Genomic DNA, 20,125 nt, shown 5'->3' with positions numbered 1-20,125 from the left:
TACATTTGTGCACTGCCTCCAGATCAAATTGGTGTGGCGTGAAAACCTCTTGTATGGTATTGTGCAAAGTTTTTTTCCAATTCCACCAAAGTTTTTGTAAAGATTCTTTTAGAAATGGTGTGAATAGTAACAAAGGCTATATGTGACTCACAAGCTCATGTTTGGTACTCCAGAACAGTGCAGTGGGTGTGCTGCATTATTGGAGGTGCCATCTTTTGATCAAGGTGTTAAATCAAGATCCCATCTGTCTGTTCCAGTGGCACTATTTCCCCAAAATAGAATCAAAATCAAGAGGAATTTCTTATGCCCTTTGTGGATTGCACAAACTTGTTTTCTATTCACATATAAGGATGGGGGTGCAGACTCTCTTTGTGAGGCTTCTGATGTTGATGTTCCCCTGACCTTTGCATCAACCTGAATCAAAACCTGCCGTCTGAGAAAATGTTCCAACGGATGTTGTTATTGATGTGGGGGTTTGTTGGTGATATAAGGACCGCAGATCACAAAAGGAAACATTCCACCGAACCCTCCACCCAACCCCCCACCCCTCACAAAATTCAGGCTGAATACATTTGGCTCACTGTATATCGATCTGGGCTCAGTTCAGACACAAGATACAAAGAATCGCAAGGAATACAGAAACTTCAGCAGTCCATTTCTGTAAATTTCAAGCGGTAATTGTCAGAATTGCAAACTAAAAATGTGAGCCACCACTAACATTTTCTCATGTCACGTATACTCCCACACAAAAATTATTTACACATTTGAAAGCATTAGAGCTGTCTCCCACATTTTGAACCCCTGATGGCTTTAAAATTGCTGGCATCAGTGAAGTCATGGGACATGCAATGTGATTCATGCGTGTCACTGACCATACATGCAGCCACTGTATGCTGGTAACAAAAGATCCGGAAATTCACGTAGAATGTACTATCTTCAGACAACCAAAGAATGCAGCAATTTAGTTCTCACGGAGAAACAAATGATTTTATTTTAGACACAAATCACCCACAACCGAGCCAAATAACAAGACTGCAGAAAACATGTCTTGTAAATTGCATAAATGCAAACTGACCCAATCTGTGTCAGACACAAACTAGTCAGGCAAGGAATTTTACTTGATCAGTCTTTAAACACAAACAATGAAAACATAATATTCTTAATATGTGTAAATATTACTTGCAATAACTTCATATTGTTTGGACAGGTCATTGGCTTTACAGTAAACATTACTCATCACTGTAAACATTTTCAACAGATCTGCTGAGAAAACAGATCACACAAAATTCTTAGTACATCATCTGCTTCAATACTGCAAAATAGTAATGCTGAATAGAAAAACGCATTTATCCAAAAGTTGACTCCATCTTATAATAGCACAAAGTAACAACTGTGGAGAAAAACACCCGGAGCAGAAAGTTCAGAGTCTATTTAATAGGACAAAACAGCAACTCTGTTGAGAAAATCACGCACATCAAAACATTTAGCCGCTCTATTTAATATCACAAAACAGCAAAGCTATGAAGAGAAACAAGTAGCTGACAAGTTTAGCCACTGCATTTAACTGCTTCAGCTAAATTGTTTTGTTTCCGCATTTTATTCACTTTCATCAATAAAAGGCAAGATCTCTTTCTCCAAAGATGCCATTGAATCTCGTTTTCAAAAATTCAAGCATGGAGGATGTATGCAACAGTATGGGGCAATTTTATTCCCTCTTCGAGAAATAAATGTTAGGGGATAAATCACAAATTTGGCTCAAATTCTGCTAAGTGGCCCAGAGTACAAGGGAACAAATATTTTACCTTTACAAATGGTGCACTGTTGTTTTTAAAGAAAGAGCTTTGGAAAAGGTAGGCTTAGTTGTCAATATATCAAAACTCAAAACCCCATAGTGATAGAAGTGCAATCTATTCAGCCTGCTCGAGTTGTCAATTTTGTTCGTGAGCCCTCACTGATCAAAGTAAAAGACAGAATCTCATCTAATGGAGTTGATATTTAATCTTCCAAGCTCAAAATAAGACCCATAAGGCAAAAGATAAATCAGGATAAAGTCCCTGAAATAATGTTGGTCAGTCAAATGGGATTTACGGTTTAATATGACTATTCATTTCACCATGTCCACAGTCATCTATAAAATGATACAGAATTTTCCCCATTACTCAACAACAAGTCATTGTAATGAGTGGCGTAAGGCCTTAATGTGACTTTCTGGAACTTGGTGCAATGCAATAAGCATGCTCAGTTCAACCTCAGGTGTGACCTCTGCCCTCCCACGAGCTGCAGTTGTACCAGGCAATCCATCATGAAGCTCATCCTGTCAGGCCTGGAGCTTCAGTGCAGCTGTCTGTCATGCCAATAGAAGGGACCTGCTTAAAGGCAATCATGTCAATCTCTATGTGACTGCTCAGACTAGACTGAAAGGTTGATCTTGACAGGCAAGGCAAAGTCAGCAGAAGGCACGAGCAGGCTGAAGTTGTGATCTCCGTGTTTTTTTTATTTGGAAATAATTTTTCACTTTTTTTCACATTGCAAAGAGGTGCAAACGTGCAGGCAAAAAGAATCCTACTTTAAAGCTGGTCGTCACGGATGAATCTGTTCCCCTCAGAGTGCCTTCCCCGGTAGATGTAGTGACATTTTGCCAAAATACCTACAAAAAAAAATGCCCGCGGTGAATAGATTGTCTGTCGTTGTACACTTAATGATAGTTTCTCCCACCCCCCCACCCCTACTTTTCCCCCCTTTCAGACACCCACTCTCTTCTGTGCACCTGAATTTGACATGCCTTCGCTGAGCATGAGAGGAAGAGAAATCCCTCAAGCCAGGCAAATGGATGCATTTCCCGTCTGAGGTGGGAGATTCCATCCAAAAGTTGATAATTCCACCTTTAGGCCAAGATGGGAATGAAGTTGTTTTGCGTGACACACTAAGCAGTTCAATTAGTCGGCCTGTCACAGAGGGAGCATGGAAAGACACAAAGCCTAAAGATAAGGTTATCTATAGGAACAGAGCCTACAGATAAATTTGATAGCCAGAGGACTGGATTGCACAGTGGGTTAGAACATTTTCCTTTCACCTCTGAATTTGAACTTGCCCTACACAGACGGGATGAAAGTCTCATCTCTACTGTGCCTATTATATGAGTTCACAGTGAAAGGATTTCAGCTAATCTTAGTCCGCTCTCAAGTGGACGATCACTTGTATTCACAAAATAAAAAGGCCAACAATCCATCATTAATTGGACAACCCAAGAGCAAACAAAAGACAGGCACAAGAGCTGAAAATGACATGGTTGAGGGCACTTTTGAGCTCAAGTTTAAAACTCACTGATGGGCCGGTCCAAGAGGTGGGGGCGGGGGCAGGAGGAGGAATAGCAGGAGGAGTTGGGGATAAGGGCGGGAGTGGGGAGATGGGACACAGTGAATTGTACCAAAGTGTGAACTTGACTTAAATAAAAGCAGATCACTCTGTGATGATTGCAATATTCTTTGCTACGCACCACACTGTGTTCGCCGCAGCAAGCTATGAAATAGGATTTAGTTCCACAGGTAAGAATGACCAGATAACAGTCGAGTAATTAAGCTAACTACTTAAATCTCTATCAATTTCTCTTCTCCTGAAATTGTTTGACCTGTCCTTCCTTCTACTGGGGGTCCTCCAGCACCTTAGACATTATTCATGTGTGAGTCTTGACAGCACTGACACCAACCTATACGAACGACCATGGTTTGACATCAGAATTGAGTCTGATCCAGTCCCTAGCTGATGACTACCTGCGCAGTTTTTTCAAGGGGTCTCTGAATAGAGATTCTCCCTCTCCCAACCCCTTCCGATCTGAACCAATCTACAGCAGCTCAACTGCAACTCCAACAACAACAACAACTTGCATTTATATAGCACCCCTCACGCAGGGCAGGGTCCCTGATTACTTGGATGCTCTGCGTCCCCTGGCAAACGTAAGCAAACTCGGTACAGACCTGGCATCAAATCTACAACCTGTTGGGTAGTAGCATATCACTACCCACTAGGCAATCACGGGGAATAAAAACAACACTATTTAATTCAGAGGGATCAGCTGACATGGGTTGGATCACACGGTACACATATTTAATGCATACTTGATGGCAGCCCTCTTTTCTGTCAGTTTGAATTAATCATTGCAGCAACATTAATTTCTTGGAGAATATCTTTTAGAAAATAAAAAAAAGGAAATCACAAAACTTATTTCCTACCCACTCCACAATGTGGACACCAGCTGGCCAGCTGACACTCTGAACTCACTACCCTGCGACCCTCATCACCGAACTGCAATTCTGAATTCTGAATCACGTAACAATCTTGCCCGTTGGCAACAGCCCACGCGAAAATGTAATTACGTTTCTCATGACTTCAATAAACTCATGCGGTGCGGCAAAAAATAGACACACATTGGGACTCTGATTTTTGGGGAAATCATCGTAAGCCAGCAGGTTTTCTGCTTCTGATTGCCTAGTGGATAGTGATGTAACGCTAACCAACTGTAGCGTATTGGTTAGAGCACTCGCCTCGCAAGCGAGAGAGCCTGGTTTGATTCCCGAGAAGGGCAAAACCTTAGAGAAGTTTCCTTACTCCATGGCTCTGATTACGTAGCAGTAAGTAGGAACTCGGTTGTTAGTGTTTCCACGACTGGGGTATTGCTTTTCCAGGTGTAATAATCCCTTCAAAAAAAATTTTATAAAAAAATCACTCAATCCACCACTTTTTGTGGGACACTGCTGTGTACAAATGGCTGCTGCAATTAGCTTACAAAATATACAGTCAATTCACTTTACCGTATACTCTGTGAAGCACTTCGAGACGTCTCAAAGACATGATTAGGAGCTATATCAAATGCAAGGGTTATTATTATTGCCAACAGCGACGCCTGCTGAAAATGTGCATCTGATGGAAGCTCAGCTGGGTGCCTTCGCTGTCAACAAGCTGAACAGTGGGGCAACTCAGTGCCCCAGTTTAGGAGATCGGGTGCTGGCTTTGGAACCATATATCAACAAAGACTCTTTCAGGAGAGGAGAAAAAATTAAGGACAATTTTTTTTAAAAATAAGAAAATAAGTGCCTGCCAGTTCAGGTAGACTTTAAAGATCCTGTTACACTTAATTTATCCCCATGTCTGGCCGACATTCCTCCCAATTAAATTAAAAAACAATTCACTTCACGGTTGTTGATACACAAATTAGCTGTCACGTGTGTCTACAAGCACAGTCACCACATCTTACAGTAAAGCCTTTGAAATGTTTTGACGTGATAAGGTGGTATATCAAACACAAGGATTATTATTCTTTTAATTGATGTGCTTTTTTAAAGGAAAAGTTAGGCAGTTTCTATCCTTTCATCTCGCTGGATGGCAACGACAGGATGAAGGAACAAGTGATAAATTTACAGGTGTGCTGCAGTGCAGTGTTGGAGTTGTGAGGAAAGAGTGCGGACACTGCAGGAGGACAATGCCAGCCATAGAAAGACAGTTAATGTTTCCCGTTTGACATGACGCTCAAATGTAATATAAATATTTTTGGATTCATTCTGCACTGCAGATGCAATGCCAGGCTTGTTGATCGGTTTGGTGAACCGTGCAGGGCTTTCGCTGGCTCAGCGACCACTGTTTTCTTATGGCTGGGACTGACTCTTTTACGTTAAACACATACCTCAATCTTCGGGGCAGATTTGACAACACTTTTATTGAGCTCTTCTAGAAAATATATTAAAAAAAGTGGAGCAGCGTACTGAAGACTATGAACCCATCTGCAGAACTCAATGATGTCGTCAGCACTCACTGAGTGCTCTGAGGCACTACTCTGTATGAGGGGCGTTATATAAAGCATGTCATTGTTGTATTGTCGTCAGTCCAAACAGAGTGGCAACGCAGCAAGACAACCTCACAGTGAGCTGGTTAGCCATTGAACTTTCACCTTCTGAGGTCAACAGAGCAGCTCATTTCAGGTGGAACCACCCGATTGCTAAAGGTAAGGGCACTGGCTACGAATGGGACTGTGAAAGCACAAAGAAACATCACGTCAACCTCTTCGAGCCTCGATGCCTTCGGGCAATTCAGACCGATCCATTCTGCAAACAAACACTTTGGACTTTTGTCATTTAAAAGTTAAGATATTGTACACACTTCCCTGCCCTCGTGATAAATAAAAATAAAGCGGCTTGTTAAGAATACATTTCGTAGGCTCTGTTAACAGCTGGTGATTGCAATCCACTAGTGTTACTGATGGATTAGAAACAGGACTGCAAACAGACATCCTGGTGAAAGAGCCACTTGATGAATGTAAGAGACTGCAGCTAGGTGTCAGCGCTTAGAAAATGAAGCAAGGACATGTGGTATTAATATTGTCAATGATCTCTAGACAGGAAAACAGATCCCATATTCTCCGTCAGTTTTAAATAGATATCAAGTGCATTAATGACAAAAGACCAGACTTCAAACAAAGGAGCTGAGTGATGCTGTGCTGAGTGCACTCTGCGCTTGCAATAACGTGATCTGAAAAGACATTGTCAGTTGTGGAGACAGGCCTAGAATTGTGAGCAGTGACAGAAAACAGAGATGAGGAGAGAGATACTGGTACCATATTAGTGCCAACCATATTCCAACACTGTCTGCGCTCCTAACTGAATCTGACATCATCTCCTATCACTTGCAGTATTCACTGCCGCTTCTCCGACTACTTTCCCTCAACAGCCCCCACCACCACCCCCCCTTTCCCAACATCATTACAAAGTGTAGTCAAGTTTTATGTTACCAGCGGTTGTTCTGTCATGGAGGTTGGGGCCCAGAGGCCTAGGGATAACCTCAGTCATTCTAAATTTTCAGCTTGTAATGGTGGGACACTCATTTTTTCTGATAACTCCGCTACTTGAGGTGCTCTGTATAGCAAAGTGTGAGCAGCTGTCACCTCGAATAAAGGATTCTGATATTAAAGACAGTGAATTTCTGGATATATCGTAAAGCAGTTGGACTGTCTGGCAGCAGGAAATAAATTCCAGCTGCTGCTGCTCGCCTGGGGATAAAGGTGCTCAAACTAGTGACAGTAAAAGTCAGCTGAAATTTCTGAACTCCCGGGGTCTGAAACTGTTTAATTTAAGAAAGTGTTGGCTCTGCAGAGAAGCCCCACCAGGCAATACAGCTGCGATTTGATAGCAAGTCACATTTTACAGCTTTCATGTATACCTGACAAACCTGAAGTTCAAAGGAGTAATTTTAAAAATAAACCCATTTAAAACAGGCAGCTTCAGACATCAGGCAAATAAAGAGGGGGGCACGAGAAGGGGTTTTGCTTTAGGAAAGCAAGCTTGAATTACTCAATCTTAAACTGCGCAAAGCAAAGGAAATATTGCACATTCAACATAAAGTGTCCGCTCTAATAATAATACTTCTTGCATTTGATATAGCGCCTTATCACATCTTTGAGATGTCTCAAAGCGCTTCACAGAATATACTGAAAAGTGAATTGACTGAATTTTGTGGGCTAAGCAGTGAAAGGATTAATAAAAAAAATCGAGCTCCGTGAAGTACATGTAGGGGGGGTGATTCTACGTAGGTGGAAGCGGTTAGTTTACTTTAATCATGTACGCTTTATGTGGGGAGTGTCACTGCAAGGCACGTCATCAAAGCAGTACCCTCACAAGAGCATGACATTAAAATGTAGAGTACATTTAATATTCCCATCATATCTTGTCTCCAGTGCCAGTTTATTTTAATTATTTAATTGAGACTTTAGATTTAGTGGGGGAAAAAAAACACATGTCCACTTGAGTGGCAGGAGCAGCCATTGATTGCTTCAGAGGATTCATCAGCAACCTCGGTCTCCAGAGGCTTCCTGCAGCTAGTTTGACACACGCGGCAGACGGGAGTTCAGCACGTTGTAATTTTTAGTGTGTTGCAGCAGAAAGCAGGGTAGCCATCAATACTCTGAAACCTTCTAATTCCCCTCCTCTTCCTTTCCTCAAGGCATTGCTGCAGCTCCATGACTACCGCCAGCCCTTTGGTTCCTCACCCGAGTGCTCAGATATCACACTGGACCACTAGTGTAGGCCACTGGGAGGGGAGCATGGCAATAGGGTTTCACCCTGTGCTCACCTGGCATTCGGCAGTTTGCACTCAAGAATAACCCTGGATACTTGTTCCGTTCTTTAGCCTAGAAAACCCCAAAGATAAACTGCTACAACCATAACAAATGACATTTGCATAGCACCAGGAGGACATCCCAACTGCAGTTTATCTTGCCTGAGATCAGCAAACTGAGCACTTATCTATGTAGCTGAATATCAACTGAGTAAAACATATCGCGTATCGCAAACTAATAGCTTGCACTCATATAGAACCTTTAGCTGGGCACACATCTCAAGGCCTACATCATTTATAAAGTTTACAAAGAAGACATACGGTCTGAGGGGTAAAAAATATCTTTGATTCATTTCTCCAGTTTCCTGTGAAACTGAGCCAGAAATAAGATGGACCAAGATATATTGTCATAAAGTGGCAAAATATTCCTAAAAAGTGCTCCACTCAATTGGAAAATGGCAGCTGTAACACAACCAGAAGGCAATGGTTTGAAGTCTTTTTTATAAATTCAGATTGAATAATAATACTGAATTGCTGACAGGAAGAATGGTCTACATATTAAATATAAGTTGTTTTGGCACCTGGAACCTTCCCCTAAATGTATTATGGCCTCAAGTACTTTTCCAACACTTTGTTGGCATTACTTTTGGACCTAGTTCTGCATTTCAAAAACATTAAAGGAACTTTTTACTAAAATAAGTGGTCCCTGCCATGGATTTGCAAGGCATAGAAAGCTCAGGGCCATCACAGGCGATTTCAGACCAAGGCTTTCCATTTACCTCCAATCGGACTCCCATGACTGATATTCAGGAGTCTAATGGAACCAGAGTCTAGGAAAAATATTCAATGCTATAATTATGATCAACCCCAGATGCCTTTAACCCATACCATATATATATATAAATGTTCTGACAATTTATAACAATGGATATACCATATAAATTGTCATTGCTCAGTGTAATTTTACATTTGCAAAAATGCAAATATTCGAAAATAGGTTCGATAAATAGGATTTTGCACTTACTAAAAGCGTAGTGACATCTAGTGACAAACCACTGAAATTGCAGCAACCTTTCCAATTCTATTGACGGGCTATTCAACTTGGAAGGCTTTCATTCTCTCTTTCTGATAAGCTGTACATACTCTTACATTGAACCGTGATCCCAGGTGTCAGTGAGTTATGGTTACCTATTACCCAAGCGACAAAAGTACCAGCCACAAACTCTTTGGGACATATTTCCAAATCAAACTCTTAATTTTAAAAGTCTATAGTAATTTTTGCAGGTTACATTATAGTTGAACAAACTCCAACAAAAGGGATACTGTCTCCATAAACTGTTGGCTTTCCATATGTCAAGAACAATAATTGGTACAGACCAAAGATATATTTGCTGCTGGTGCCAACATTTGCTTAGCTGTATGTCTTGAGTGAATAAATTGAAAGTGACATTAACAGGAATGTGCTGCAAATGCACTTTCTTAATTTTAAACCTTTTGTTATATTCGTTTTGGTTAACTTTGATAACTTAAGTTAAATCTAAATTAAATACAGATGCTGTCTGTTACGAATGCAAAAAATTGTCAGTTTCCATTTCCAACCCCCTGGCGCTTGCTGAAGACATCCGATCGGCTGCAGGTCTACGAGAGAGTTGACACCCATGTTTACACGTGTGCAACACACAGTCAAAAAGAACAGATGCAGGCTGAGGGTACTCATGTAAACATGTTTTATTGTTCAAAAAAAAAGTTTGTCCTTTGAACCGAAAGCGCTGCTTTTGGTGTAAATTGTTATTAAATAATGGATGATGAGGTGCAGCTATACCTGAATGTGCTCAAAGGCCAGTAACCTATCTCGAGACGAAACCTCTAGTTGGAAAAGAAAACGTGCCTCTCGAGCCCTTTCTCGCATAATCTGTGGCAAGGAAACTGAGACGCAGCTCAAAGCCATGGGAACAGAATGATGAGCCGATACATAAAAAAACTGTATTGTGTGGGGCATAGAGTCAGCTAGATACTCTCAGGCCACAAGTATATTACCTTATACAGACATGGCTGACATACATTTAAACCTCTATACACATTAAGAACCCATTAGCCTGACAGATTAAAAGTTATCTTGAAGCTAATGTTTCCATTATGTACAAGTTGGCACTGGAACAATCAACACTTTGTTCCTCATATGTCATACTTTGTTTAAAATAAAAGGAGGATATCGTTGCATCCTTGAATGACATTGACATGTTCAGCTTTGATGTAGGCACTCGCTGTCTTCAGATTCACTGCTAGTGTCGAATGATCAACCTCCAGTGGTGATGACGGGAAAAAGGTTGAATTTTTTTCCAGGGGGGAGGAGGGGGGGAGGGAGCGGGCCAGCAAGCGAGGGGGAGTTAGTCTTAAGACACAATTTCTACTCTGAAATATTGGTGCTCTTGAGGTTAGTGGGGCCTTGTGTTTTACTAGAACCTCCAGGAAAAAACAAATTAATCAACAGGGCACTGAAGTGGGTTTAATGATTGCATTCTGCATACAATCAGCTTTTCCCATTCCAGGGCCATCAATATGTCAAGGAAAGACGTATCCAAAGGATGTAGCTCTTAACATCAAGGTTATCTGTTCTCCACAAGGCTCTCGCTCCTTACTGCCCTGGTACTTTACGTTGCCAGCATTTAACATTTTCATCAACACTGCAATCAATCAAGGTAATAATGCTGTGCAAAAAATCAATTAACAATGCAATTAAACTTTCCTTATTATCTGAACAGCCTGAAATAATACCTGAAGGAAAAAGATAGACTCGCAGAGTGCGGACATCCATAACCACGTGTGAGACTGAATTATGGGTTCACCCAGAGATAGGGCGTGTAGTGGCATTGTTATTTTAGACTGGATATATCTCATCCAGACTCTTTATCAGTCTGCACCAACACCACTCTTCAGAGTTACCATTCACCCTCTAGTCATTTGCAGAAAGATATGGCGAGTTCAGCAAACACTTCCGATCAAAGTATGGTGAAGGTTAAAGCTAGGTTACCAAAACGAAGGCAGCAATCCGGGATGTTTTATTGCACAAGAGCGGCAGAAAGAAGAAAATGCTACGATGCAAAAGGGAAAAAAAAATCCAGGCAATTTTGCTTCATTAAAGTTAACTAACTGAAGGCAGAACCAATTAGTCATTATATTGTTTAGATTTTTGCTTCCTTACAGACTATTTGATATGGCAGCCATCTCCCCCAGACGGTACTGCAAACTTAAATCCAGAACCTTCAAAGTTAAGCTGACATTTGTTCTCTTCCAGTAAAAAATATTTAGTCCATTAAACATAAATACCTGTCATTATGATACATGTACTGAGTACAAGTCTCCAGTTTTCCTCCAATGTTTATTACATCCAAACAACTGCAATGCCTGCATGTTTTCAACTTTAGTGTATTGATTAAACTTTTAAATGCCTGCCATATAACCTAGGGACATCAGAAAGATTAATTTGCGTCAATGTTCATCTGTAATTCATTAGCCATTTATACTCTACAACCACATGGACTATCAAGAAAATGCATGCCATTTTTCACTATAGCTGGGCTTGGAAGCAAATCTTGGCAGTTCTACTGCATAAAATTAGGACACAGGGGCCTGTCCTTTTACAGAACATTGTTATGTATTGCCAAAGTGCAACTAATTAAAGGAACAGGAGATACACAAAAAAACTGAAACAGCATTCTGCTTTCTATAATGTGCAATAAACTGCACTATAAATTGCTTGTTATTGGGAGCCAAACAATTTAAGGATTTTTGTAGCCTAAATACCCAATTAATCTACATTGTTAAACTGATTGGTTCAAGATCAAAATATTGGAAGCACTGTGATGTTCCTAGGAAGCATGGAGCTCAGTCTGATAGGGACAAACCTGCAAAATCTAATTGCAGTATTTTCTCTAAAATAAAATCTGCTTATATTTGCTCTTCTGCACAAACAATATTGGTGGAGGAAATGTGTAGCATGAACTGAAATACATCATTTATTCTTCATTATTTTTAAATTCACAATCCACTGATTCATTATTCCATAGACATAGGGTATTTGTATTCAAGTACAAATGCTTTGTTTTGAAGCTTTGGGCCCTATTTCAGACAACAATTTGCATATTCTTGCACAATACCTATGAACAGCCAACCTGCCACACAGCCCCTTTAAGAACAAGAAGTACACAACACCTCTTTAGAGAAGGCTCTGGCAGCTTCTGGTGAACAGACTCTGTTATCAGCAATACGACACTGCTATTTTATAAAACTATCCATTATTAATGAAACCAAGTAGTCAACATTTCATTAATACAAAAATCTAAATAGTATATATCTTTTTTTAAATCAAAGTAATCTCATTTTACATGCATATTTTGTGCCCTAAAAAGATGCACTTCTTCATGTTGAGTTTCTGAAGAAAATCAATACAATTTACCTAACTGTTCTCAAGCATTAAAAACAATTTTGCTTTGGAGGCATATACCGTTGAATAAACACATTTATTGAGCCAAATAGAAAATGTTTCAAGAAATACGATTACTGGTCAGATGAAATCTTGCCACTCAGTGAAATCAATTACCACATACAAAAACTCCTTCCTGTGAGATCATGTCATTTGCAACACAAAATATCTTGAGAAATGGTTGCTAAACAATAGAAGAATCAATATTGATTTGCAATTATTCAGAAAGATCTGGAAGGGTTACTATAAGCCTATTAATTAGTGAATATGATGATGCTCTGACATGCCAACATGAATCTATAACCAGGAGTGAAATTTTTCATCACAGTCAGTCTCTTTTGTACTTTGAATGACCAAGCAGTGGAAAAATCTGAATTTCTCTCTAAAGGAACCTACAATTACTTCAAGTGTGTTGATTCTGTTTTACTTCACAAAATTGATAACCCATATGCTCTCGAAAAAATGAAACATAAAAATATTAAGGTAAATCTTCAAAGTAGTAACAATAATGCTTGCATTTGATGAAGTATACCTGCACCCTTAAGCTACTCCTTCAGTTACCTGTAACAAAGGATGTAAAATAGATCCTTCGATTATTTAATAGACAGTACAATTCAGTGACGATCAATTCAAAGCCTCCGGAAACATAAAGAGATTATACCATGGCACTACTCATAGTCTACATGGAGATTAAATGTGAACTAACCCCGAACAAGTTTTTATTATAATTCAGTGTGTAAGGAACAAAAAAATATTTATGACTGTGTAATATTCCACCCACAGGTAAAACACTACACTGTAGAGGAATAAATGAGCACGACTTTTTTTTATATATGATATGATCCAGTGGCATGCTATCACTGATTTTCATTAATACTCGCAACACATTCAGTGAATCCCACATCTATTTTACATAGGGGTGAAACTAGTTGCAAAGAGTAAGAATGAAGGTCCCACTACAATTAGCGAGGTGTCAATCTGGCTGAGTTGGCAACACTATCTCCTCTGAGTAAGAAGGTTGTGTGTTCCAAGCCCCACATCAGGACTTTGAGCTCACAGTCCATGCTGGGGGAGTGCTACATTGTCGGAAGTGCCGTCCTTTAGATGAAATATTAAACCAAGGTCCTGCCAATCCCTTCAGTTATGTCAACTATCCCATCTATAACACTATTCAAAAAGAGAAGGGAGTTTCTTCCTGTATTCTGGCCAACAGTCACCAGATAAAATTGTGGGTATTCACTTTGTGGCAATTTGTGGGGTATTGCTATGCATAAATTGGCTGCCACATTCACCTGCAAGATACACAATGAATGCAGTAAATCCTGTGAAGCACATTGAGACGTCCTCCCAACATGAAAGGCGCTATGTGGAGTCCTGCAGCTCAGTGGTTAGAGCACTGGCTTTGCAAGCGAGAGTCCTGGGTTCGATTCCCGGCAGAGTGAAACCTTGGGCAAGTTTCCTTACTCCACACGCCTGATAATAATCCCTCAAGAAAAAAACAGTAATAAATTGGTCACTTCAATCCACGACTGTCCTCCTGACGTGAAAGGCGCTTTATAAATGGAATCTTGTTGTTGTTGTTGTTGACTGTCTGTGGGACACTGCTGTGTGCAATTGGCTGCCGTGTTTCACCCACAAATATACAGTCAATTCACATTACAGTCTATTCTGTGAAGCGCTTTGAGATGTCTAGAAGATGTAAAAAGCTCTATATCAAATGCAAGGATTATTATTATTATTATTATTATTATTATATCAAACGCAAGGTTGATGATGGTTAATAATACTCCCTCCAAGTCCACCTCAAGTAAGTTATAATATAGGAAACTCTGCGAGTTGAGGTTTATTTAATGATTGAAAGAACATTTCATACGTCATGAGGATGTAAGTTATTGAAGGAACACTACGAGCAAGATTTGCACAAATTGTAAGTGTCAGCTGCCTGTGTTACATAGCATTTCCTCAGGTAAAACAAAGTTACACTTAAATTTAACTTTATTCCCCACCCAGCAGCTGAATTCAGCTGTTGCGTGATTCTGGGACTCATCTTCAAAGTGCTACGGCAACCGAGAATGACAGACAATAACACAGGACAGACGAGTGGCAAGTCCTCAAACTTCAGCTTTGAGCTATACGAAGACTGACGATAAATTATTACTAGAGTGCACTGACCTCCCAGCAGGCAGTATTTTTACACTTTCTACAAGATGAAAAGTGTAAAAATACTGCCCACTGAGAACGCATTACGCTCTTGAAACTACATTTTATTATCAGTCTGTGCTAAGCATAGTGTTAAAGTTAGTAAGTATTGAATTCAACTGACAATGCTGCCTCAGCATCACAAAGAATCAGATTCAGGTACCATAGTGTTCCTAAAAGGAGTGGTGGTTGCTGCATCTTAACCGCTGTGGTAGATTGCCACCAGATCAATCCATTTGCATTTCTAGAGCATCCTTCACACACAGCCGCATCTCAGAGAACCGTACAAAGAAGTGGACAGACATTGAACAAGGGAGAGAGGAGGGGGAAGGGGTTGGTGGCCGTAGATGTGGTCGAAGAAGATTTAAAGCGAGATTCAAGTCTGCCACACAGAGGGTGAAATGGAGGGATAAAGGGAGGGAGTTCCAGAGATCAGGGATGTAGGATTTGAAGTCTCAGTACTGACGCTGAGAGGGTGGGAGATGTGCAGCAAGCCCAGATACTGCTGAGCAGAGAAAGCAAGCTGAGGAGTCGGGTAGGAGATAAATGGGTGCTAGAGAGTGAAGGGATTTATATATATGAGTGAGGACTTTGAAATCAATCCACCAGAAGACAGAGAGCCAATGGGGCTTGGTGAAGACAGGGGTGATAGGCGTGGAAAGTTTTGTGAGGGTGGTGGAGTTTGGAATAAGTTAGAGCTTATGCATGATGGAGCTAGAGAGATCAGCATAGAGTGCATTACAAAACATCTAAGGTAACAAAGCTCATTTGCAGCAGGCAGCACAGGAATATTCCTTTAACGGCTACCGTGATGAATGCATCCATTCATCACTGCATTCATCACAGACGAGGGGACGGCGAGGGCCTGCCTTAGGCTCGCGCATTCTAGGATTAGGGACGACATACTAAGGGACAAGCTGAAGCTCGGCTCAACCACAGCAAAGGCCAGATGGGGCCTGACCCCGGCAGGAGCTGCTCCGATACAACCCACTGGGTATGGATGAATGCTGTTTAAACAGCATTGACTGAAGTAAGGGTACAGAAGGACGCTCGAGATGTAACCAAAGAGCATCCTGATAATGTATGTACGGTAAACATATGCGCATACGGTGCACATCTGGGTGCCCTCCGAAAGCGGGAAGTGCGCCTAATCAGGGTGTGTGAGGGCGCGCACATGGATGTGGTGTACACAGGGGCGACTCCCGACTGTGTTAAAGGGGGCGTCCCCAAAAAAAACGTGCACACAACCTATGCACGGGGAAGGAATGTACCGTAAACGACAGAATGTTTTTTGTATCGGGAAAAAGGAAAAAAATTGTAACAGAAGATGTTGTGTTTCGTTTGGGATTTCTGTTGTACTAAATATTATAATTAGAAATAAAGAGATATTTTTTAAAAAAAGGCTACTGTGATGAATGCATTAATTTCATCGCAGATGGTTTAAGAATAGCTATTAATGAAGGTGAGGGATGCGTTACATTGAAAAGTTTAACTACCAGACAGAACAGTGCACTAAATATAAAATACCTGGCCCATGAATATTCTTAATTCATATGTACATCTTCCACTTAATTATTGACAGTAGATCTCACGCCCAATCCACAGATATCCAAATAGTATTTAAGTCATTTTAGTTTCAAAATCAGAAAGTTTGAAAGGAAATCCATATTCCTAACAGTTAGGAAGTCAGTTGTATCAGGTGGCAGATGTTTCTTCAGAGACAAGGAGAGGTCACAACATAAATACTGACAATAAGATTTTCAATACTGAGCAACCTACTATCATTATAATCCCCCTTGTAGATGATCATCGAACTAACCTGGAACATATTTTAAGTAATTCAACACGCATTGAACAAAGAAGATTTACTGCAGTGCAATACCTCATTACCACCCACAGGTGCAAATAACACGACTCTACAGATGGAGTGCAATTATTTTTTTGAGGGGGGAGGGAGAATTAATGCTTGAAACATCCAGTGCAAAACTGAGGGAAATTGGTTTCTCTAATTTCCATTAAAACCTGAAATAAAGTTCAGTGAATCCCACATTTCTTTGTTAAAGGGGTTAAAGCAGTTGTAAATAGCAGGAGTGGTAACTTCATTACAATACAAAGCACACCAGGCAACTCCCACCCCTCCTCCCTTCCCAACCATGTCCATCTCGAAGGAGCACTCATCATCCTCCACCAGTAGCTTACTCTTTGAAGTTTCCACAGGGATCGAGTAGCCTCAGATCTCTGCTAGGGGCAAGAGTTTGAGGCAGACGAGATCTTCTTTAAACAGCATTCATCAACTGGGGAAGACTGAGATCTTGTCAAGATTGGAGTAAAGTATTGCCCCCCTGTGAAGAATGCTCACTCCGCTGAAAAATGATTGAACATAAAAAGACCTTGTAAATAAAGCTAATTATAAACACAATTTAAAGTGAAGGATTTTTTTTCCCTCTGATTTATGTATTTTTTTCTACCTCTGGATACCAATTTGTACCCAGAACAGAAAACAACAGGGTTAAGAAATGCGATGTGCAATGTGGTCATTTGAATCGCCAAAAATCGCAGGCCAAAAAATATCCTTTAATTGTCGACCACTTTGGGTGTGATTGTCCCTTGTAACAACACCCATCCAAACTAATGTAGTTTTGTGGAATAGTGCCCTTATTTTGCTTTTTTCTCTTCAAGAGCAAAGCTTTCAGCATTAAGCAGTTCATCATCGTAAACCTGGTCAGACTGTAAAGCTTGTCGAAGGGATGACTGCTCAGGAACCCCTCGCCGAAAATGTTAAGCCCATTTTGGGTACACTTCTTACAATAAGATGACCCCCTAAAAAACAGGCTGACACATTTATATGCATTTCTGAAAGAGAAATCACTGCAAGCAAAATAAATTGGAATAGAGGGCAAAGGTTCCTTCTGGACAGATAAACTAACATGAAAGGATTTTGCTACAAATGCCAAAGAAAGCATGCTCATCTGATAGAAATTTAAAAAGAGAAGGTTGCCAGAAACCAGGGGAGTGCTGCCACAGCACTCATTCACATGGGCTGGAAGATGCCAGATTTGAAATAAAAAATGGTGTTAGCTGAATAACAGAATCTGTTTACCATGTGTTTTCAGTCAAAGAAAATTCAAGGATGAAATTTTAGGCAAATATAAGAGGTATTATAGGTCAGTTTAGGGAATTAAACACACATTTTTTATAATTTTAAAATAAAACAACAGGAGCTACTTAAGAAATTGAACAACGCCAAATGACAACTGTTACAAAGCATTTGTGTATTGTACTCTTCGCCAATTCAGCTGCACGGAAAGTGATTTGAAGTGCAAACGCATTGCACTGTGTACAATTTCTAACCAAGAAAGAAAGCTTCTATGGTCATGCAATTAATATATTTATTCAATGTTATAAAAGTTACCATCTCTGCATTTAATGATGGTACAATTACTAGTTGGGCATACAACAGCACTGTGTATTCTCACCAGCAGATGAGGCTGGGTGCATGGACAAACACGGGATCTACCTTACTCCGATAGCAAAGAAAAGTGTCAATCGGGATGAATATTTCCTATTGCCAAGGCATAATAAACAGATCACTCGTAGCTGAAGACAAACTCCCTCTTAGACCATTGATTTTAAATTTCTCAACAACAACTTGCACTTATATAACGCCTACACGCAGGGACGTCCTCCTGACGTGAAAGGCGCTTTATAAATGGAATCTTGTTGTTGTTGTTGTTGTTGTAGTGACTAGGGCTGAAAGTTCTACCTATATCTGGGTCTATCTCATTAGATCTCTATCCTCCAGTGTGTTGACTTTTAGATCTTCAATCTAACTTACAAATACTTCCACACCGTTGCTCCACTCTACGTCTGTAATTTCCTCAATCCTTCTCTCCCATCCACTCCCTCCCCTCAACTATGGGGTGTTCCATTATCGGTAGGAAAACCTTCAGTCACTTTACCCCAGATAGCTGAAAATCCTTCCCTAAATCCCTCCACCTTGTATCCTCCCTCTCTGCTTTCAAAATCCTTCTTAAAAAAACTACTTATTTCACTCAACCTTCAGTTATCTCCCTCCTAACCTTCGATCTCTGTTCAGGCTCACAATCCATCTTTGCAAAGTCCTTTGAGATGTTTAAGCGAAAAATACTGTTTGTGCCAGTTGTTATTGCTAATTACATATGGTCTATCTCCACTGGATCTCCCCCTATGGCTCAGTTAGCCAAGCCACTTTTAAATGTGAAATTGACTCATGGATAGCTCCAATCAGTTCTGGCTCTGCCTATGTTAACTAGAGTGGTTGTTGAAGAGCTACAATTGACATCAGCACTCCTGAGCTAGAGGTGGGGTGGGGGAGGAAGAGAGGGAAATCTGACGTTCTCTCTCTTCATTATTCAGAAATGCTCTAGTAGAAAACACAGTGTGTGGCTATAGGATTAGTCTCAATTGTGATATCACTCCCCCACCCCTGTTTCTGAGATGAATCCTCTGCTAATATACATGGTATATGCTTGCACAAAGAATGTCTGCTGTACAAGGTGCAAGGAGGCAAATGTTACTGTGTTACTGTTCCAGCCACCATAAGTCAGCATTTTCAGGCAAGGAGGAAAGGAACTAGAAGTTCAATGCACTATTCGCAGAATATATCTCATATTCGAGATGTAAAGCCAGATAAAATCAGATCTCCAGTATAAGTAGGCCAAATGGACTGCCTGAAGTCCAAATTGATCACATTTACATACCTGTTACTTTTTTTTAATAAAAAAGGAATCAGCCAAGAAACTCAAAGAAGATCTCCCCTTTGGGAGTCTCGAAAAAAAATAATAGGAAGTCTACAATGAGACTGTTCAAATTATGTTTGAGATTAAGTACTATTGGAGGTGCTCTTGTATATTAACACAATCTGGCCATGTTCTCCAAAAAGCTGAGTATTAAATGAAAGTATTTACACTTTGCTGCCAAGAGAGCAGCGCATTGCAGAAATAAAAAGCACTGGATATCATATTAGTTTCAGCTATCTCTAAATGGTACTATTAAAGTGACAGATTGTGGCGTACTGTAGCATGCGCTTGACTTTAAACATTCCTGTGGAATGAAAAAGGGCTATTGATAGCAGGCATAATCCTGGGAGTTTTCCTTATGAAATAAAATACACAAAAACGAAATTTAATTCTCAAGGAAATAACTTTATGGGAAGCAGGAGATCACACCGAGGATCTAATTTAAGTGAAGTTGAAATGAATTTTACTGACATTTATTCTATCTGGTATAAAGTTGGACAAGGTATACAGTTGCTCTGGTACCCTGAGATAAGAGAACAGTAATCTAAGTTGTAGAAGTGGTTGT

General features: G+C 40.3%; 1 protein-coding gene across 1 annotated transcript in view; it reads right to left on the bottom strand.

Moving 5' to 3' along the window:
- Positions 1-965: 965 nt before the first annotated feature.
- The window catches only part of lrmda (leucine rich melanocyte differentiation associated), a 397,076-nt gene continuing 377,916 nt past the window's right edge, over positions 966-20,125 (bottom strand). Inside the window, exon 7 of the mRNA XM_042336602.1 lies at positions 966-2,647. Coding sequence (XP_042192536.1) covers positions 2,568-2,647 — 80 coding nt within the window. The 3' untranslated portion in view covers positions 966-2,567. The remainder of the gene's footprint in view (positions 2,648-20,125) is intronic.

This window comes from Callorhinchus milii, unplaced genomic scaffold (genome assembly GCF_018977255.1).
Source record: "Callorhinchus milii isolate IMCB2004 unplaced genomic scaffold, IMCB_Cmil_1.0 Scaffold7, whole genome shotgun sequence".
In the NCBI taxonomy this organism is placed as follows: Eukaryota; Metazoa; Chordata; class Chondrichthyes; order Chimaeriformes; family Callorhinchidae; genus Callorhinchus; species Callorhinchus milii.
Note: the sequence above shows the minus strand (reverse complement) of the source record. Positions and strands in the feature narration are given on the sequence as shown.